General features: G+C 43.0%; 1 protein-coding gene across 9 annotated transcripts in view; it reads left to right on the top strand.

Annotated features, from left to right (window-relative positions):
* The window catches only part of RBFOX1 (RNA binding fox-1 homolog 1), a 1,470,150-nt gene that overhangs the window by 757,305 nt on the left and 690,449 nt on the right, over positions 1-22,396 (top strand). For all 9 annotated transcript variants that reach the window (XM_063143444.1, XM_063143446.1, XM_063143439.1 and 6 more), the window contains one exon: positions 1,543-1,584. In XM_063143444.1, coding sequence (XP_062999514.1) covers positions 1,543-1,584 — 42 coding nt within the window. Of the gene's footprint in view, positions 1-1,542; positions 1,585-22,396 lie in introns of those variants that run through there.

Genomic DNA, 22,396 nt, shown 5'->3' with positions numbered 1-22,396 from the left:
TTGTGAGCTGTGTTTCTGAGCACAAACGAATTCCCAAGGAAAAAATTCTGGTCCCAACAGTTATTCTACCTGTAATACAGCTTCATGGCTTTTGGGGCAGAGATATCAGGCCTGGCTTTATTTAGTAGCGCTTTTGGTTTTGAAATTTGGGCCCTTAAAAAATATGTTAAAAGTTAACACATTCTGAAATCATGCTTTCCCAATTCCCCCTGACACAGCCACTCCCTAGGAGACTATATGGAATGGTATTGCATGACAGTGAAACTCTAGGACTTCTTGCTTGAGAGACAGTATGCCTTCCTATGATACATGGTGTCTTAAGAATTATAGATCCCAGAGTTTCTTAGTTCATACTGATATTTCCTTTGCACTTGAAGAAATCAAGAAGGTGGTCAGCTGGCACCAGGAGAGGGAACAAGCACACTCAAGCAGATGCATTGATTCCAGTAAGAATGGGAAGGAGCCATTTCTGCTGTTATAGTAACAGGCCCCAAAGGATATATGAGTCAATGAACTATAATTCATTTACAAGTTTTTGAGCCTACCAGAGATTTATGCTAGGAGGATTTTGTTCTTATTTTTGTTTAAAAAAAATATTCAGAATTTTGGACATGTTTGGAGTAGTGCTACATTTCCTGAAGTAATAATCACCTGTTCATATTAAAATATATGCGCCATGATATTTCTTTATTGGAGTAAGTGTGTGTGTGTGTGTGCTTCAAAAATGAATGTTAATTGCTTCTATGTTAATTCTACCTTCTAAATGATGTCTGGTTTCTTATAAATTATGATATGTATTCTTTCTTTTTCCCTCGAGATTCTCATTTTCAGTTTCAAGTTTGCCTGATCAGAGAGTTTTAAGCATAGTCTTGCCAAAACATGTGGAACAGTAGCTTCAGATTCATGGTATCTTCTGTTGCATGGACTTCACATGTCTACTCTAGTGAACAGACAAATCTGAGACTTAGGCCCACCACTCTACTGAAAACAGCCATCCAACTCCAAGTTGTGGGTGAAATTTGAACCATCCCCAGCATAAGATGGCATACCATATCCATTATTGCCTAAACAGTGCATCTGTTGAGGTCATAACCCTTAATAGCTGTAATCTCCCAGTACATTGGAGCTCAAATGAACATGCGAAGCCACTATCAAAACTCGTTAAGCCATGACATGCTTTTTTGTCAATTGAAGTTTTAGATGATCCTTGGATAAACCATTTTAAAATCTCTTTCAAAGAACATTTGTGATATTCTATACTATGGATAGCTAACAGAAACATTATGCTAAAGATGGTAGATCTCAAGAATGGAACTTCATGGTTCTGACACCTTCCTGTAGCAGAGGATTCAGTGTGTGTGACCTTTGGGTCTCTTCCTCACTTCTCTGCTTAGATAAGTCCCTTTTCTGGGCCAGCCAAGATGATGATGATTGTGAAACCATGGTACTTTCGTTGTGTGTCTGCTCACCTTCCTGATCTTGTAGCGGATGTTTCTCAATGCTGCTCTCAAATTTATGTTTTTTTTTTTTAATTCCTTGTAGATCTCAAGACAACAGATGAATTGTGAAAGGGGTCAATTAAGGGTAAGTGTAACAACATACTTTTTTTTTCTTGGCAATTTGTGAATTGTTTCTTGCGTCATTGTGAAATGGTTTCTACTGATGGAATGGTGCAGTCTGTTTTTATTCAAGAGGATGTATGTTTTATTTTGTTTAAGAGAGTATATTGAGCATATTTTTCTGGTGTCTATGGAGATGATATGCATGTTTTCAATGAGACTTAGGGGAAAGGTGTAGCTAAAAAAGCAATTGATTCTTTTTGTTGTGGGTTGTGTGTCTTACTGCCTCATGGTGTGCAATCTAAAAAAATCTTACGATGAGAGTCAGGTTGTAATTCTATATGGCTGACAAAAGAGTCCTGGAAGTCTGTTCCATCCCTTGTTGAAGTGTGCACAAATGAGAGCCACAATAATTCTCTTTCTTTCTTTTTGGAAAGAAAACCACTACACATCTACTCTTCCTCATATGTTTCACCCCTCATATATTCATAAGGCCTTATTTTGTTCAGAAATGTAGTGTCCCTTTATGTGCATTTGTATACATTTACAAATGTATACAAATTTCCCCCTGTACACTTTCAACAAAAAAAATATAATCCCAGGATGAATAACAGAATAATAAGAAACAAAAATACAATATAGTAACGGTGAGTTTGTTAATGCTAGGTTGGATCCAAATTTATTCATGCTGAGTGAAATCCACAGGACCTAAATTAGCCATGCACATGACAGTGGCTGCCAAAATCGTGCACTTCTGCCTTCTTCATTAATGGGGACCACCATTGGCGAAAAACAGGGAAATGTGCAATTTCCCCCTTTCGCATTAATGGCAGCTTCCATTAACATGGAAGGGAAAAATAACATAATTGTGGCACTGGTTATGGACAAGCTACCAAGTGCTTGCCAAGGCCTTATGAACTTTGTGAGTGCTCGGTGCAGGCTTGTACGAGCTGGACAGGAGCAGTGGTGGCTCATGCACTTGGTGTTTTCACACATCCCTAGCAGCAAGCAAAGAATCTTAAGTTTAGAGAACATACGGCACTACGGTATCTATGTAAGTCCTAAGTGGAAGCCCTTCAAACCTTTGATCAAATTCCAGCCAAGTACATTCCTTAAATATGCTATATCATTTGTATTTTCAATCATTACATCATGAGCGTCTGCTTAGGCTGTGTTACTCTAGCTGTTCCACAAGCATATTGGTGATAGACTAAGAATTATTCAGCGACAGGGTAGGGCTGAATGTTTGGATGGGGGAAAACCCCCAGTATTCCCTGGATTGCACCCTAGAAATTTTAAAAGTTTCTTTAGGGCTCTTGTGCTGTTTTAGGTATGTTCTTGCTTGCTTGTTTCCTGTATTTTTATACTTTATTTCAAATTAAACAAAATTTCATGGGAGAAATGTTGGCTATGTACTAAAAGGCAAAGATCCTCAGATGAAGACTAGCTGCCCAGTGTTGTGTTGTTTCCAGTACATCCATCCCTTTCATCTATACCCAGAGATTTCTTCTTTCTGTTATTATTTGTTGCCCAATGGAAAGAATGTTTTTCCAAATCACCTCCTCTTCGGATTCGTTTTATATCTTCCACCCATCCTGCAATAGCCTCTCTCGCTGAAATGTTTATTTCCGCCTCTGTCTCTCAATTATGAATCGTGCCTTACCTTGTTGTTTTATGAATGGTCTTGTGGAACTGAATTTGGCTACTGGTTCTTCAGCGCATGGAAAATGCCACTAAAAACACAGAGTTGACCTCAATGTGGTTGTTGTTGTTGTTGTTTTAGTTTTGTTAAGGCAGTGGAGGGGGGAAGACTGGACTCTGTGCTATTTCATTTCCTATTGCAGCTGGGCAAAGAAAGAAAATATACTTTGAAACATGAATCATACTCGCTTATTTAAGGCTGTGAAGCAGCTTAGGATCACAGCCTTAGGTAGAAATAAGCTGTAATTCATAAAGCTATAAAAAGCGCGTTGACAGCCTCAGAAGCCTCTCTTCCACTTGTGGTAGATTCCCCGAATGGCTGGGTTTTTTTAACCAGAAGCCTCGGTTTTATCAGAGCCTTAACATCCTTGCTTTAAACTGATGAAATATGAAGCTGCCATATCTGGGCTCATGGACGGCATCCGTACAGTCTACGGACTCAGAAATTTGTTCCACTTAGTCTCTCCACTCCAGCTGGCATCAGCACTTTAGACTTTAGGCTGAGTCTTCTTTAACCTGTTCACTGTAGATTTGGGAGACTGACGCTAGATCCTTTCGTTGTAAGTGAACCCCTCCCCAGTACTGCGGGTTCAGCAGTATTCGTGGCTTCCCCTGGGCCCCTGTGTGTGCTAGTGCCAACAGCGAGGTTTTCAACTGCACCTTGGGAAGTCTCACCTGTTTCAGAGTCCAGGCCCTGGTGGGACTTAGGAACATAAGAAGAGCTGTGCTGGATCAGACCAAGGGTTCATTTAGTCCAGCATTCTGTTTTCATAATGGCCAACCAGCTGCCTGTTGGAAAGCCGCAAGTAGGACATGAATGCAAGAGCACCTTCCCACCCATCTTCCCTAGAAACTGGTGTACATAAGGTTATCAACCTCTGCTACTGAATTTAGCACCTCGCCATCAGGACTAGTAGCCATTGATGGTCTTCTCCTCCAGAAATCCACCCAATCCCCTTTTAAAGTCATCCAAATTGGTGGCCACCACTACATCCCGTGGTAGTGAATTCCATTATTTAGCTATGTCCAAAAATGTCTGCTGTACTACATCGCTAGTACAATCGAGTTCCTTTTTGATTTGATGGAGTTCTGCGGGGTGTACAGCTGCATTTCTGTTTGCAAGTCAAAATTGTGCAAATTGCTCAGGTATTTGCACAAATTGTAGATTCTGGGGGTGGGTGGGTGGGTGGGGGAGGGATGCACAAGATGCCCACAGAAGGAACTGAAAGGAAGTACGGAGGGCCAAACCTAGAAAAACTCATCAAATTCTACCCCCAAATGGATTTCTGCGACATCCCTCTTACTGGCCCATGCCCAGTGGTGGTGAGAAGAAGAGATAGCGATGTTCAGAAAGGGGAGGAGCAACATCACCTGCTGATAATGGTGGGGAAATGTAGGCTCATTGAGTAAGAGGCTCCATTGAGAGTGTCCTGCCAATGGGTCCTCCAAAACCAGGGTCTGAGATAGCCTTCCCAGTAGTATATGGCTGTATGGCAATAAGGATATTTATTTGATTAGATGGCCCTTTGGTCTGATTCAGCAGGGCTCATTAGTTTTTAAGGACAACTGGGATTAGCTGAGGCATCCTGTTGAATTTGCTATTGGGCAGTGTTCGAAACCAAGCATATTCACCTTTTGCATGACAACAACAGAGTTGTTAAACTGGGAGGCTCTTCTCGTGGTGGACTCCGATTGGGACATCATATGTTTTTGTTTAATTTGGTTCCATATAATGGTGGGATTTCATTTCCCAAAGAGAGTCCTGCATCTGGATGAAGAGCTTTTTAATTGCCTGGTCTTAAAATACATAGAGAAGTGTATGCTTCGTTTTAGTTTATGAAGTCTGAGCAGGGCTGGCGCTACCATTTGGCCAACTAGGCAGCTGCCTAGGGTGCAAACCTCAGAGGGGCACAGTACTGACCTTTAAGGGTCACAGTTTTATACAAATAAGCTGTTTTAAGAAGAAAAAAACATAGTAAGTTCAAGTTTTGTGCTTTTTATTTTTTTCTACAAAACATCTGTTTTTAAAAATTGAAGTTAGCAATCTTTTTTGGGGGTGGGTAGCTTGCCTTGCCTAGGGTGCAAAATAGTCTGGCACCGGCCCTGAGTCTGAGCATTCACCAACTCACCTCAAAGGAAATTTTGTCCAGTGCATTTCAGCTTCTTTCCCCCCCAATCAATCTTGAGGAAGCACCGCCAAAGACAAAACAAAAACCTAAACAAAAACAAAAAGAAAATACATCAATAAAGAAAAACCAACGAAACAAATAAGCATTTAAAAAATCTTTATATAACTTTCTTTTTTCTTATCTATCTCCTTCCATTCCATGCACCTGCCAGAAGAGCAATTGTAGCTGCAGAACTCTAAGAAATGCTGGAGGTTTTTCACGACTCTTATCTTGCTTCACCCTCTAGTTTCTAGGACCAGCTCGTTCCAGTAAATAATGAACGACACATTCAGGATTACTTCCTTGTTACCAGTGCGGGGTACGGTGTGATCAAAACTGGGTCATCTGAGTTGATGTAAACTGCAGATCGTAGTGTTCATATGCCCCTGTTTGGATGTTGAAAGGGTACACGAAACATTGGAAGATAAGGGGAGGGGGGGACACCTGACATCGCATCCCTGCCCCCTTCACTTATAGACCAAAAGATCTTCAAACAGCATTATATGTAAGATAGTTCCAAGAACACGATTAAGGGGTGGGAGAGCAGGAGTGAAAATAAGCTCCTGTTGCCAACCTCTAACCATATAATACCCAACAAAAAGTTAAGGATATATAAAGATATGCAATAGACAAATAATGTTTAATGTACAAAAATTAAATAAAGGCTTGCAATAGTATTGCATTAAAAGTGCAACCTCAAATTGCACAAGAGCAAATATCTAACAGGAACAATGTGAAGTAAAAAAGGCCAAACACGTTTCAACACAAGGTCTTCATGAGTGGGCAGTGGGGGCTGCTGTATGCTCCCTGGAGACTTAATTGGGCTGACTTTATAATTCCCACAGCTATGTGGTAGAAGATGTCACTCCCATTTGAAAATAATGCAGGGCCTCAGCCTCTGCAAATCACCTCGGTCATAATCTTTAGATTATTAGCTAGGAGTTTTTCCTAGCATGTTTTGCATGTGTGTGAGTGTGTGTGTGTGAGTGTGTGTGTGTGTGTGTGTGTGTGTGTGAGAGAGAGAGAGAGAGAGAGAGAGAGAGAGTCTTTCGACAAAATGTCTTAAACCCTTGATTGAAGGCAGGAGCCACAATGCATTTGTAGAACTCCAAACCACAGTGATCCCACACAGTGATGGGTGTGTTCTCGGGTATAAAACTGTATGATTAGCACATTCTGCTTTGCTCTTAGAAATGGATGAATCAAGCAAATAGATTACAGGTTCGACCCTCTCTATACGCTGACTTTTTCTGGTAAGATAGGTTTGCAGCTATATTTAAAACAGGGAAGCTTTACTCAGCAATATCTTGACTCCGTTATGCTAATTCTGTCTCCCCCTTCCCCCGAAATAAAATAACAGTTCCTAAAATAATCTTTTAAAAAGTCTTCTGCTTGCCAATCCATCCTCTTAACTGCATCAGTGAATAAATGGCTGTGGAATTGGCAGTAGGATCGGGCATTAGCATAGCAAACAAAGGCAGAGATTTTTTAAAAAAATATTGCTCAGAGGTAAAAGCAGTCACATCAAGCCTGATCATTTCTCAACCCACTCTCAGGTATGTCTGGTGGTACCTGAAACTAGGTATGGGGTCCCCAGTTCAGAGGAGGAATAGATGCATCTGTCAGTTTTACTTTCTCCTGCATTTGTTTTTCTATGGCAAATATGAAGAAATTTGTCACTTCTGCAAAATCCTTATCAAAAGCGGACTGAAATGAAATTCTCACCCATCTTCTGGTCAGCCCAGACTCAATAGGTACAGTGATTCCTATAGAGAGGATCATGTTGTGCCTGCCTGCCTGCCTGCCATGTAGCCTGTTAAAAATTGGAGACGGCCAACCCAAATGAGCACTAATATAAGATGAATGTACTGCAATTCAAACTCAGAATTGGGCCTGGATGCGTAAAACTGTCCGTTTTGGTTTTTCGCCCATTCTCACCCATTTCTAGTTCAATGCTGTTGAATTCCATGGCTTGTACCGAAAGTTGGAGCATGGGGTGGAAGAGCTTGCTGGGTTGCCCAAGCGAAAGCCGGTGGCCGGGGTGCCGATATGTGTAACAGCCTCGGCCAATGTGGAGGTTTCATACTGCCAGCCAGTCTGAAGGCTTAATCTTAGCCATGCCTATTCCTTGCTGTGCCTGAAGAGGGCAGTGTGCCCTGAACAAACACAGTCCATGATAGCTAAGCTCAGGAGGTCCCTGCCTGCACGGCAGCAGGAAGAAACAGACGAAAACCATGACTGCTATACAGAACATACAGCATTCTTTTTCCACTCCCAGTTTGCACTAAACAGTTTCTAAAGCAAATTAAGGCAGGGCCAAGCTAAACAAGAGGGTATCAGCTTTGCGTTTAACCTCTAATTTCAGAACAGAACAAGCTCTTCCCTCTCCTGCTGTTTACAGCCTCATGGTCTCTTTCCTCAAGCTCCCCCAGACAGGTTCACGTCCAGTGTGGGAGCTTTTTTTCCTCTTGAGCAGAAATGTTCAGGGAAGGGGAACCGATAAGGAGGAAAGCTCTCTGTGAATGTGAGTGGGTGGGTGTGTTGGGGGTGGTCGTTCTGCATTCCTCACCGCCGTAGTTGATCTTTTTCTTTCCTTCCAGGAAGAAAAAAAAAATACAGCAGTCATGGTTTTGGAAGGAAGAATGTATTCCCCGCCCCTTGGGGAGCAGGAAGGAAGTCTCTCCTATCCTCCTCTGCAGGGAATGATGATGCTTTGTCACAGCACAGTTTTGCCCAAAATTATTTCTTGGGATGTATGAGAATTTCCTTTCTGCTGTGAGCATGCTCCTGTTCGAAGCTCTGGATGCGAGCATGCGCCTGTCGAAAAGGTTCGCAAATAGTGAAACACGTGCTCACATTTAGGGCTCCCTGTTAGATTGCTGCTCAATTGGCACCAGTTTCCCATTCGTGCAAATTGATCAGCGTCACAGACGCAAATGGGGATTGGGTGCAAGACAATATTCACCATCTCTACTAGGGCTGTGCATCCGCTCCCTGAACTACTTCGGATCCCAATCCGGACCTTCCAGATCAGGCCCGAACTGGTTTGGGTTGATCCGGACCTCCCCAGATCTGCTCTGGAACCGGATCCGAAGCGAGATCTAGAGGTCCAGATTGATATTCGGACACCATTTTGCCCCCCCTTTCCCCACTTGCCTCTGCGGCGTGCGGTGGAGGCAGGTAAGTGGAGAAGTGGGGACAAAATGGGGGCTGAATAAGCCCCCTCCCCCACTTACCTGGCTCCACCATCCGCCACCACACGGCGGAGACAGGTAACACCCCCTTCCCCCTTACCTGGCTTTGTCATCCGCCGTGGTCTGTGCGGTGGCTTCAACTGCCGCCCAGTCCTAAGGCTGGAAATAGGCCTATTACTGGCCTTAGGCCTGGGTGGCAGTTGAAGCTGCTGCACAGACCGTGGCGGACGACGGAGCCAGGTAAGCCCCCCTCCCTACTTATCTGGCTCCACCACCATCGGATACAGGCGCCATCAGACTGTATCCACCTTTCATCTTGGGCAGATGGTCTGAAGATACATCTGCATGAATCCTTGGAGTTCTGCTGCCAGTCAGAGCAAACAGTATTGGGTTAGATAAACCGGTGACCTGTCTTAGAGCATTTAGCAGGGGGTTGGACTCGATGGCCTTTTAGGCCCCTTCCAACTCTATTGTTCTTTGATTCTGTGATCTCTACATTAAGTGGAAATCTCTTTATTTACCCAGGGCTTTATGCTTCCTGCTTCTTTTGTGCAATTGTTATGGGCTGAATTACACAGGCGGAGAGGGGCGACCACATGGCTTGAATTGAACACTTCAAACCATGTGGTCCATTCACTTCCATTGCGAAAGTGTAATCTAGCAATGGCAGATCATACTTTTCCCCCTGAATATTGTCACATTAAAAGTGGTTCTTTCCATAGTGGTGTTAGCAGAACCACCTCCATTTTTAACAGGAAACTGTAAAATCTCCATTGCACTCCAAGCAAAATGTCAAAATGCCCTGTATGAGAATGTCTCCTTGTGTGCGTCCTTGCATCCTTGATTACTAATATAAACAAGAGTCCTGGCTCCAGCTGTCTGTGTTGAAGTTAACTCTCTGTAACTTACTGTCAGGCCAAAGGTATTGTTTACAGGTCTGTTTAGCATAATTAGCTATGCCTCAGTGTTATGTTCTGATTGGTTAATGCTGCTACTGGGCCCTGCCCCTTGAAAGCTTTAATACTGTACCATATTCCCTATGTCTTTTGTCTGATTGCTCCCTTTGAAGAGACCAGGCCTTGATTACTAATCAATAAAGCGCTTTTGAACCCTCTGTCGCTGGAATGGTGGAGTCGTGCTTAAGGGCTGTTTGGATTTCGTCCTTGGGTGAAAAGAACATTGATCTAACAGTGGGACTTCCAGGGGATAGTGCAGGAGACATCCTTGTCATTGACGATGTCATGTAATGGACCCATACATTTCTGTGAGTGGCCAATTGTGAGTGTGCGATAAATCACTCATTTAGCAGAGCCCTTAGCGTAACACTGCTTCATCTGATCCTGTCCTTTTCCATTGTGAAAGGTGGCCTTTTTATCTGCCGTATCCTCACCACCCCCTTCTCCATCACAGCCACAACTACTAGCTCACCACTTATTCCTTGTTTTAGCCCTTCCTGTAGGAATTAATGGCACAGTATGGCCAAAGTCATTATGGCACACCCTGAGAGTTTTTCATTCTATTTAAACAATTATGCATTTTGGTCCATTATGACTTCTGAGCTACAGTACATCCACCACCATCATCCAGGACACTGGGCGCAAAATGGACTCATGAACACCGAGAGGAAGAACACATTCCCAGGCTGTGTCACTCTGCCTGTCGCTGTTGCTTTTGCTATCTTGACAAGATGGAAGGAGGGGGAAGAGAGTTTTCCATCTCAAGTTACTTCGCTCGTGCATCTTCAGCGCAACGCATGGCAGCAACCGGTTTGCTAAGCGTGGGCTGGAGGGAGGCGAGCCCATTAAAAACAGAAGGTGTGGAAATAACAACCTAAAGGAGTTGGCAATGAAAACTCCCCAGGTCCCTGCACATCGTCCTGAACACTTCCACATCGTCTTCACTCTCATTCAGCAGGTTAGGAGTGCTCCCCTGGCATGTGATTGAAAGACAGCTCATGCTTAGGTACTCTGGTTTCTCGGAGGGAAACAATGGATGAAAACAAAATACTTGTTAGGTCAAGAAAACAAGAGGAACTGGAGAACAGCTCTGCCTTTCAATGGAGGCACTAATGATGTCCCACTGTAGACTGTCTACAGAACGTTCTTTGTGAAGACATGATGGAATGAATGGGCTTTCTGCACATGCTGCGCTTGGCTTGCAACTCAAGACAAATTTCTGGGAAGTGCAGTGGGGATTTTTGGGGAGGAGAGGGGAGGGGAGTGGTGGGGTGGGAGTGGTTCAAGTTATCCTCACATTTTTATCAGGATATAAAGAGCCGCCTTTACACTGTGTCGGAACGATCACTGCTCTGAATCAAAGAAAAGAAAGTAGATCTTCGAACAATCAACTCATGGGATTTGTGGCCACTGAAAATTGATGTGACACAAAAGTGGGACCTGGCACACATTTTGGCACTAAATCGCAACCTGTAACAGCCTCAAGGAGCCCTCTCGTCCCAAGGTCTCAGCATTCCTCCAGCTGACACTCAACATTCAAACCTCATTGTTTGCCCTATTATGTGTGTTTTGTTTTATTTTTAGTATACTTCTGCAGACCTCATGGCTCACCCATGCACACTTCTACCTCCATTTTGTTTCTCAGTAGCCCTGCTGTGACTCCCCTTCTATCGGCGCTCACCATCTGAGTTTGATACTGGAGGGAATGACAGAGAGAGGGAATGACTTGGGCCTTGATCGGAAAGTTGCTCACACATTCATGGGCTTTCAGTTTGGTTGTGGTCCTTAGCAATGTCTAAGAGCTGTGAAAATGTGGCCCACCTTTTCTCAACAAGAACAATTTAAACACTTGCTTCCCCCCCTTCTTTTTAAAATACTTTCCCGGGAGAATTATTAAGGTACATCTATGCCACCTGGACAAGTGAAATTTGGCTCGTGTATTGTAATTTATTGCTACTATAATGTTATCCCACCCTTCCTCCAAGGAGCTTAGAGCAGTCAACCTGTTTCTTCCGTTCTATTCACACATCGACCCTGTGAGTTGGGTTCAACTCCATGACCGAATAGGGATGTGAAGCTAGCTTTGACAATCTAACCCAGCCTTTCATAACTTGGTTCTCTCCAAATGTTTTGGACTACAACTCCCATTAACCTCAGCCAGCACAGCAAGGCCTGCTCCTCACTTGAATGACTACAACAAGGTCAAATTCAAAATTCTATTTACCACTTTGGCAGAACTTTCCCCCTTAATGTTTCCTTCTTCCCAACTCTCCAGGTTGAGAATTCTTTCCTCCCCTCTTTCTACCTCATTTTCCCTCAGCTGCCCAAGCACTGTAAAAGGTAGAACTGGAAACTAATTATATAGGCTAGAATCGATTAACACAGACAAAACCAGAGCTGACATGAAATGGCCAGGGTGTTCATGAGCCACTGAGCAGCAGTGGGGTTCGACGGCCATTTTAAAGCTTGGATGACATCGATTCTGCTTAAAGTGCTCTTTTGGAGTATCCTTCACAGGGGTGGCTGGACTTGTCATCAGAGAGAGAAACAAACGCCTTCCAAAATGAATGAAGCCATTTGCAGTGGTTCAGTGCTGACCTTCGAGTTACAGCCCTCAATGGCCTCGTATTCAAATTGACACAAAAGGAGCAAAAGGAATCTTTAGAGACAACCCGCAAACGAAGTGGCAGCTAGAGCACCGTTTTTTTATTCCCTTTCTTTCTACGACGCCCACCCCGTAAAACAAAACGCAGGCGTCCCTGAATAGGAGCTCAGTGCTTTGAGCTAAGACCTAATGACCAAATTCACTAGGCAAGCTTTTGCTCCGTCTTGAGAGCTTGTAAGTGGGACAGCTGAAAAGAAGAAAAGGTCCCCAGAAGCATGTGGCTGGTCGCATAACCACGTCTCCAGCTAGATTTGCAAACTGAAGAGGGGGCTGAGAATCAGCGAGGCTCAGCTTTCCGGAGTTTCTCAGCGTTCCACCTCGAAGCATGGCTTGCCTCATCCTGCTAGCAGCCTCCTTCCCCCTGCCCCATTCAAATGGGGCAAGTATACATTTCGGTGCATTTTTTAACATGCACTCGAACGTGCCTTTCATGATGAAAACATGACAGGCACATATTACGAAATGCACCCTCTTAAAATACACATTTTTTCCTTGAAGTATGCATTTTGCAGGTGAGTATTGCGAGCTCAGGAATCTGCAGGTTTTGACCACAAATTATATGCTTGCATTTGGGGGTGTAGACGGGGAAGTTCTGCTCGTAAATGAACAGCAACAAAATTCTCATACATCCCTAGAACTGATCAAGGCATCTTACTTCCAGTGATGGAAATATGCTGAGGAATATGCAGTTTGGTGGGTCAGAATGCTCACCTCAGAGTGCATTAGGGCCTCATAAATTCTTCCCCAGCTCAGATTTTAATCTGAGCTAGAGGATGGCTTCAATCCTTCTTTACTGTCAAAACTGCCAACCCAGTGTAGGAATGTCAGAGGAATCTGACATCCGGAAGGAGCTCGGTGGATTTTTGCCAACTCCCCCCTCTCTTGCAAATGCCGGCTGGTGGATCTTGGAGCTGTCTAGACTCTGATTCAGGCAAGCTCACCATTTCCCATACTTTTGTGTGTGTGCAAATCAGGTTTTGCATGAATTCATGGCAGGGAACATTTAAAGGAGTTGTGATTTGCACCAAACCATGGGTGTAAATAGCACATTTTGCAAAACTGCAGATGTACATGGTCCTTCACGCCTGTACTTTTACACAGATTGTGATTTTGCATGAATTGTGATTTCTGTAAATAGTCCCACCCATGAATTTGTGCAAATCACAGTGCATGTGCAAAAAAAAAAGGCATTTGCTGTCACCAGGCACCTGCAGACTATCTGGCAGCCTAACCCACATGCATGCCAGGGTCAGGCAACTGGCAGGAGTCTGGCAAGCGCACCGCTAAAAGGACTCAGGGGAGTTCACCCATCCTTACTAAGTTACTCCTGCATCCTGTACCATGATGTCCTCTCTAGCATGCTGAACTGGGGCTATAAAACAATGAAGCTCTATTGGATGGATCCCCTGTGGAAGTCCCATGCTGTCTGGATTTTCTGGCATCACTACCTCTCTATGGATATATCAAAGCTAGGTTTGGAGGATCTTAGGTCTGGGGGGACAAATCCCACTCCACTTAGGTCCCTGTCCGGCTCTCCAAGATTTCCCATATGTCCACATCCCTTTCCCCTACTCCCTTCCCTGACCACCAGTCATCTGGTAGTTCACTGGATTTGCGCAAGTTTTTTCCCCCCATTCTAAAAATTGAATGTCCTTCCAAAAGCTTAGTTACTGGTAGTAAAAGGTTTAAGCTAAATTAGGGTGGTACTTTCCATAGTTTGGCTCTTCTCCCTTTGCCTTCATCCCTGCCCATCAGTGGAAGGTGCTCCCTAAGGGCTTTTCTGTAATCAAATGTGTTGCTTGGTCAAAGGGCACACTGGGATGGTGCCCACCAGCTATAGAGGGGTTGAGCCAGGTGAGCATTCAAAGATGCAGTTGCCCCGTCTAATGCCAACAGTGATACAGTGCAACTAAGAGATGCTACGTCTCATGATGCTGATGACAGTCTGCTTCAGTTCTAACAGTCAAATTGTGTGTGTTGAGGGGTATTCTAACAAAAGATGTATTTCATAATTACAGAAGGAAATCTCTGTACTTCTTTTTTTTTTAATGGGTGGTAGCACCAGAGAGTGCCATTTGACTTGTTTCCGGGAATAAGATGAAGAAATTGATTGGAGTAATCAATTTCATAATGAACAGAATTTCAAATACAGAAATAATTAGTTGACACAGCCCTGAGGCACAGTTCAGAGAAGTTTTATATGCTGTCTATGGAGCCTCTACTCCAAAAAAGAAAAAGAAAAACAGGGAAAATTTTGATGTAAAAATGATTTATGTGCTATAACTGTGCGCACTCTTTTATCGTATTAATAACATCTTTAACCGCCCTTCGAAACTTCTGGAGCCTCATATGCACTCCTGAGGCGCGCGGAATCAGATTGACTATGGCGCTATCAGAAAATTTATTTTCAGTTTAACCACTGGAATCTAATTCCTTCTAATGTGATATTTGAAAATGCATTATTATCTAAGTTAATATGGAATAATCTAATATGTGGCACAGCAGACACATTGGGTTGAAGGATCATTATTAGAAGTGAACAGGTTGGCCTCTCTTGATGCCAATTTCAAACACCCCCATTGCCGTCTGTTGGGTGGGAGCTGCATTACAGAAAGTTTATGCAAGCCAAGGGGAGGAGAAAAGGGAGCATGACTTGAGCTGTATTTACTCCTTTTCTTTCTTGACCGTCCCTTTATGCCAGCGCAAAGCTCCTTGCTAAGCTTCTGTTCTGCAACTGGGAATAGACATACTTGAGGAATAGACATACTTGAGGAATTTAATCTTTGATCTGACCTGCTCCACCGGTTTTCCTACTTCCAAAAAGTCCCAATGTAGATCTCAGCTTGGGGACAGGCAGACTACATTTTAAAATGTGTATTTTGAAAGGAAATACTGAGAAAATGCATTTAGAAATATGTATTTAAATACGTATAGTCTATATTCCAGCGCAAATCTTGTACAGTGCTGTGATTTTTAAATGCAGATTAATGCAGAAACAGAACACACTTATTATGGGTGGATTTTACATTATACATGTGAAATTGACCCAGAACAGAAATAGACTGATTCATCTACCTCTGCATGACATTCCCTTTTCCTAGGGAATGATGCCACAAATATATGAGCTTTTCTGCTCCAGATGTTATAACCAGTTTAACCACCTGTTCAGTGTTGCAGATAACTGTTCAGAACAGGCAGCTATTTGCAAATTTAAAAACAGGAAAAGGTGGCACATATTAAGCATCATTTGTTGCACATGTGTTGCACAATGAATCAAATCTGCATTAATTTATACTGTTCTCTGTGCTTTTCATTGGTAAGCATGTTGCACCATTTAGTCAGCATTGCTTATGACGGAAAACTCTTCTGATCTGTACTTCTGCATGGGGAAAATGATGCAGAATTTGGTACATTTATATACCTACAGCAAGCAACAGTAATTCATGTCTGCTGTGTGAAATCAGCCTATCTGTTTGGGTGAATAACTAACTTGATCATGGGAAAAGGCAGAAATATATATAGAGAAAATAAAGTCAAGGTTTGTTCATCCATATTGCAGAATTGCCAGAGCACCTTTCAGAGGCACGGCAAATCCTTTCTATGGGGCTGAAATTTGGTGGTTTATATTAAGTCCATAAAAGGTGTGAGATTTAGCATCTGCTGTATCCCACCCCCCCTCACCAAAAAAGACCTACGTTTTCAATTTTATTTTATGGAGTGAAGGCTTGAACACTTAAGAAGAACAATTTGAGGAAAACCAAATCTTTCGAAATGTGGAAGTACCGACGTATGTTGAAGATACCATGGACTGGCTCAAAAACAAATGAGGATGCACTACATAGGATAAAGAAATGGAATTAGTAAATACTATCGAAAAAGGAAAATTACAATACCTTGGTCATAGTATTTGAGGAGAAAAATACACATACTCCAACTCATTATACAGGAGAAAATGGAAGGGAAAAGGTTGGTATGAAGAAGACGAACATCATGGCTAAAGAACTTTTTTTTCTTCACATTTTTATACCGCCCAATAGCCAAAGCTCTCTGGGCGGTTCACAAAAATTAAAACCATAATAAAACAACCAACAGGTTAAAAGCACAAATACAAAATACAGTATAAAAAGCACAACCAGGATAAAAACCATGCAGCAAAATTGATATAAAATTAAAATACAGAGATAAAACAGTAAAATTTAAATTTAAGTTAAAATTAAGTGTTAAAATACTAAGAAAATAAAAAGGTCTTCAGCTGGTGACGAAAGGAGTACAGTGTAGGTGCCAGGCGGACCTTTCTGGGGAGCTCATTCCACAGCCGGGGTGCCACAGCGGAGAAAGCCCTCCTCCTAGTAGCCACCTGCCTCACTTCCTTTGGCAGGGGCTCATGGAGAAGGGCTCCTGTAGATGATCTTAAGGTCTGGGCAGGTACATATGGGAGGAGGCGTTCCTTTGAATAACCTGGCCCCAAACCGTTTAGGGCTTTAAATGTTAATACCAACACTTTGAATATGGGAGGAGGCGTTCCTTCAAATAACCTGTCCCCAAACCACTTAGGGCTTTAAATGTCAATACCAGCACTTTGAATTGGGCCCGGACTTGGACTGGCAGCCAATGAAGTTGTAAAAGGACTGGCGTAATGTGATCTCGCCGGCCAGTCCCTGTTAGTAAACGGGCTGCCCTGTTTTGTACCAGCTGAAGCTTCCAGACCGTTTTCAAAGGCAGCCCCACGGATGCATTGCATGGATGCATTGTGGTAATCCAAATGAGAGGTTATCAGAGCATGGATAACTGTAGCTAGGCTTTTAGTTAACTTGAAGGAATGGTATAGCTGTATTTCTATACAATTATTTAGAGCAGCAGCATGAAAAATAAAAAAATAGCTGCAATGACAGCTAACCTCCAATAGGAGAAGGAGCAGGAGGACTCTGACATCTGACTCTGAGGGCCCTAAATATCAACACCTCCTAGGATACTGTGTAGATTGCCCACTGTTCTAGGCTCAGTAGTCACCGAATAGGGTTGTCTCGAGCTTTCGACTGGGTCAGTGAGGGCAGCCTCCCTCACGGAGCCAGTCAGGCACAGGCGGCTTAACTGCAGACCTGCATCCGAGTGCTCTTGAGGCCCCCATGTGCACTGAGCACCCAGCCACCCTGGTTGCCGAACCTTCACACTTACACACACTGGGTAAATGCTGGCTGCCATTGGCATGAAAGGGAGGCTCTGGAAATTGCACATTTCCCCTTTTCGTGTTGATGCCGGTTGCCATTAGCATGGAAGGGGTAAATGTGCAATTTCTGGAGTCTCTGGAAATTCTGCACTTCCCTGTTTCATGCTGATGGAGATGACATTAGAGTGGAAAGGGGGGAATTATGTGATTTCGGCAGCAGTTGCAGAGCACTTGCCTCATGAATGCTCGGCGGAGGGTCGTGCTGCCTGGCTTACAGGGGTGGCAGCAGCAGTGGGGCGAGCACCCTGCGAGTGTCACACAGGCCATTTTGCTTATTCCTAGCACAGAACAATGAGTGTTTGTAGCTGGTGAAGGCAGAAAATCAGAAAACCTGCAAGTTTTTGTTGCAGGCTGTTTGTTTTGTTTTATTGTTTGGATAATGTTTAATGTTATTTATATTTCTGTTTTAGAAAGCCACCTCTAGTTTGATTTTGCCACAGAAAGGCAGGGTATATACCTCAGAACAAATTAATCGAGACACCAAGTGGGCTGGGTTCGACATTCAGATATAGAACACCAATGACGACTCCATGCTAAAGCTTACGGACCCATCTCACATCCAGCACAGAGTAGAGTGTCATGTAACATCTTGAATGGCCATCCAAACTGGGCTGGTTGTAATGCTCTAAACTAGACCCTGATTACTCCTTCCTCCCCCATAAATGCTGTTTTTGTTACACATTTGCTAGAATATGATTGTTAAACTGCATGTTTGCAAGAGTAGCTCATTTTCAAATGGTCTGGTATAAGATACTTGCCAGTCCTCAGATGTTCATGCACAAGAGAGAGAAAGAGAGATCAACAGATCTAAGAAAAAGTTTCCATAGCTGTAAATTTGTGATTCTTATCAAACAACCACAACCTGGAACAGCCTTTTGCTAGACATTTCAACTCACGTACACATAGTCTCTCTAATTTTTTTGTTGGATGGATTGAGAGCCAAAAGTAGACGGGGCCATCAGTTCCTCGCCTCTTTTTGCCACCCATGCTCTCTTCTTGCTCTCTCCCAGGAAGGCATGGGAAGGACAGATCAGTCTAGCCAGAAGTGTGAACTAGGGTTTGCACACCAATGTGAGTTGGCATAATTTGCACTTCCCAAACTAAACTGCAAACCAAAAAGTAGTTATCCTCTTGTATTCCCACTTCCCCAAATGTTGTGATGTAGTTCTTCAACTGTGTACAGAAATGCGTACTTTAGTACCTAAATGTATTATACTAGGCAAAAGTGCTTGAAAAATGTCCCCTCGTGTGTTGGACTGCCATTTACATAATTCCCAACCAACATGGCTTGACCAGCTGGAGGTAAAACATCCTAGCCCAAAGCCATTTGGCTTGAGGCAAAAGAACAACAAAAAGGTCCCAACTTTGGGGAGCTTTAAGGGTACCCAAATTGCTGTTTGCTTGACAGTCTGGATAAAAGTTCTCCCTCCCTCCCTCCCTCCCTCTCTCTCTCTGAGCAGGATCTTGATAAACCTTGTTCTAGGCTGGTCCATTTGACAATTGCCCCATCACTTTAAAAGAGTTGATGATTTAGGCAGTGCCTTTACATTATTTAGATCCTCCTCCCCACCCCCATGTATGGTTCGACTTAATATGTCAGTTGCCCAGGGACTTCATTTCAAGCAAGTTCCTTTTTCTGTAGCTGATGGACTGAGCACCCACAAATGCACCTACATTTTAAAAGGAAAGGTGTGGATAGTGGGCAGTTTGTTTAATGGGCATGTGCATATTTTATAAGACTGTTTCATAAGGTTGAGAGGATTCTGTCTGGTTATTGTTTCTCTAGTTCACTCTGCCTTGCATTACACCTCTCCTTAATTCCAGGATAACTAGAGGATTTTTATAATTCTGGAATTGCAACGTGCCCAATTTGCCATGGCTTTCAGTTCCTTCAGTGAATTTGCATCTCGAGGCCCGACGTTAGCGATGTGGACATGTCTATACACAAGCACTCTTATGATAGTACATAAGAGTGCACTGATTCATTCTGTACAATGGTTTACTGATGCACACACCTGCTTTTGCATGTTGGTAAAACACCAAATCAGCAGTGACCTTTGATACAACCTTGTGTAGATTTATGTTTGCTGTATGCTCATGTACACTCTTAAACAATGCACATGCACACAGTTAAAATGTGGAAGGTGAGAAGACAGGAAGAAACTAAGAGTTGCGGCACACTGTGCCTGCAGAGAGCTCTGTACCAAATTCAGAAACAGAAAGCAGAACCATGGACAACTCCCAATGATTCAATATCACTTCAGAATGGCCAGGCAACTAGTATCGTATCTAGGGAGACATTTGGATGATGAGCATTTCAGAACCATCCCCAGTGTTTCATTTACTTAAATTATCTTTATTGTTTGGCACCTGCCCCAGTAAATTTGGGTGAGATTTGGGGAATTGGCTTTAAAAAAAAAAGGTAGCATGAGTTTGCTAGATTTGACATTTATTCTGTTTCAGACTCTTTTCTTTCCTTCCTCCCCCTTCTCTGTATGCATCTAATATCTAGTGCACATGCCACATACACATGTATTAATGTGCATGAACACTAAGTCACTATGTTCTGCATAGCCTGCCATTTCATATGCTGCAGTTGCAAAGTTCATACTGAATTTGCAATGTTCTGTGGGACATATAGGAGAATTATATATTTTACCAAAGGAACAAACAGGACTCTGTGTTTAAATTAGTTCTAGTTGGGTCACTACATTATAAACCCACACAAAACCTAATACATTGAGAAGACGTTTCAGCAGTGCTTAATAGTAATGTTTGTGTACATCTGTGTGTGCACACAAGTGGTTGTGTGATGTCTAGACAGTGATGACAATAGCATTACAAGTACAGTCCCTGTTTTCATCTCTGAAATGTCAAAGAGTGTACTCTTTCACCAGATCTTTCAATATTCTTATTAGTCGCCAAAGAATGATCATTTTATGTAAATTTCATTGGAGATATTTATTTCCTATCTCCAGTGTTGCAATTAATGCTTACACCAGGGGCAGGCAGGCTGTAGGCATTATATTATAAAACTGTGAGGTCTTCCAACAAGAGCCAGGAACAAAATAGTGGAAGAGGAGACATATACTGTACTAATAGAATTAAGGAACCAGGGTGACTCTGAGCAGGATTTTTATTTTATTTTTTTTAGTTTTGGGGGGGGCAGTAATGGAGCTGGGCTCACAGTCCTTTCATATACGTACTGGTTCCCACACACACAAAGCTTTCCTTTATCTCAGTAGTTTAGCAGGGGGGTATTGATGCTCTTATTAAATGATCAGGAGTTGGAAATCCCTGGTGATCTGCAAATTACCATCAGGTTCTGATGTACATCCTGACGTATGCTATAGTTCAGGTGTTGGCAACTTCTGTGGCTCTGGAGGACAATTTTCCCCTCCCGGGAGTCACTGGGGGCTGCAACCATCCCCTCCAAAATTGCTACCACTACATCACTGATTTTGCCACTGAAATTTGGTGCTGTGGCTAAAGCCAAAACCAAAACGGTGCGTAGGGAACACAGTTCGGCTTCCCAAAAAGGTTTGTGTGCTCCACATACCTTGTTTTAAAAGGAAATCACCACTTCTTGACACTGTTGTCACCACTATGACAGTGGCAAATTTGGTCGGGGTGTATTGGGGGCTGCAAAAATGGCCAGAGAGGCTAAATTTTGCCCATAGCCCATGTGCTGCCCACTCCTGCTATAGTTGTTGATTCTTCTCCTCTTCCTCCTCCTCCATCTGTATGCAGAAGGATTTTATTTAGAGAAACATTGCATATTCCAGAAGAGAAGAATCCACAGTTGTCCTTTCCCATAGGGAAGGAGGTTCTGTGCTATTGATCCAGGCAATAAATTAATTGCCTTTTTTTGATGGTTTCTATCTTAGCTGGAGCGAAGTTCAAATCCTGAGCCAGAAAATCCCAAGGAACTGGTGACTCTTAAAATGAGGTGTTAAAAATCTAAGGCAGCAATCTGATACACACTTACATCGGAGTAAGTTCCATTGAAGTCAATTGGATTGCTTTCTGAGTAGTATAGGATTGTACTGTAACGTAATTTGAACCCTAATTAAAATGCTAAAATCGTTTAGGAACTTGTCTTGAATTAAAACACACAAACACAAAACAAGAATTATACGTATATATTCTTTAGTTGTTCTCTCTATTCTGGAAGCTCTCTCCCCTTCACTCCAGCCCATCAATTTTCAGATACATATTTTAAGTTACCAAAAAGAGTACATTTTCCTTTTCCACATGTAGTCAGTTCACTCTCGGCAGAGCTTAAAACAGCAGAAGCAATAGCACCATGAAGTCAGTAGATGGCTGTAGAAAAGTATGTTGAACAACCTTGCGTTAGAGTAATAAGATTGGGAAGGCCCTAACCTGACTGGATTCTGCTTTTATCTGAAGTACATTTAAAGAGATAAAGAGGGGACGGAGGGCGCACGGCACACTTTCTCTTCCATGGGGTCGTTGCTTTAAGTTAAGAGCAGGGGGGAGAGGAATATGAAATGTGAGATTATTATTTAGAACTAAACAAAGCAGATCCCCTTAGCAAGAAGGTAATGGCTTGAATCCCATCAGGATCACCTGCCTTGCTCTACTCTATCTTTTTCGGTTCTTCAAGGAATTTAAAGTAATATTTTTCTTTACATTCCTACAGCCCATTCCGGCTCTCGGGAAGTGGTGTGTTCCCCAGTTATTTCATTATTCTCTCTCTCTCTCTCTCTCTCATTCTCTCTCTTGATTCCACCACTGTAGTTGGCTGCCTTTTAGTGCACGGATCTGCTCATTAAACAGACACACCAAGAATTGTTACCTAAGCAAGCTTGACAGTCAAGAAAGGACAGGCAGAGTTAGGAAGGAAGAGGGGGAGAGGGGGAAAAAAGCGGAAGAGGAAAACGAGGGGGGGGGGAAAGGCAGCCC

This window comes from Elgaria multicarinata, chromosome 17 (genome assembly GCF_023053635.1).
Source record: "Elgaria multicarinata webbii isolate HBS135686 ecotype San Diego chromosome 17, rElgMul1.1.pri, whole genome shotgun sequence".
In the NCBI taxonomy this organism is placed as follows: Eukaryota; Metazoa; Chordata; class Lepidosauria; order Squamata; family Anguidae; genus Elgaria; species Elgaria multicarinata.
Note: the sequence above shows the minus strand (reverse complement) of the source record. Positions and strands in the feature narration are given on the sequence as shown.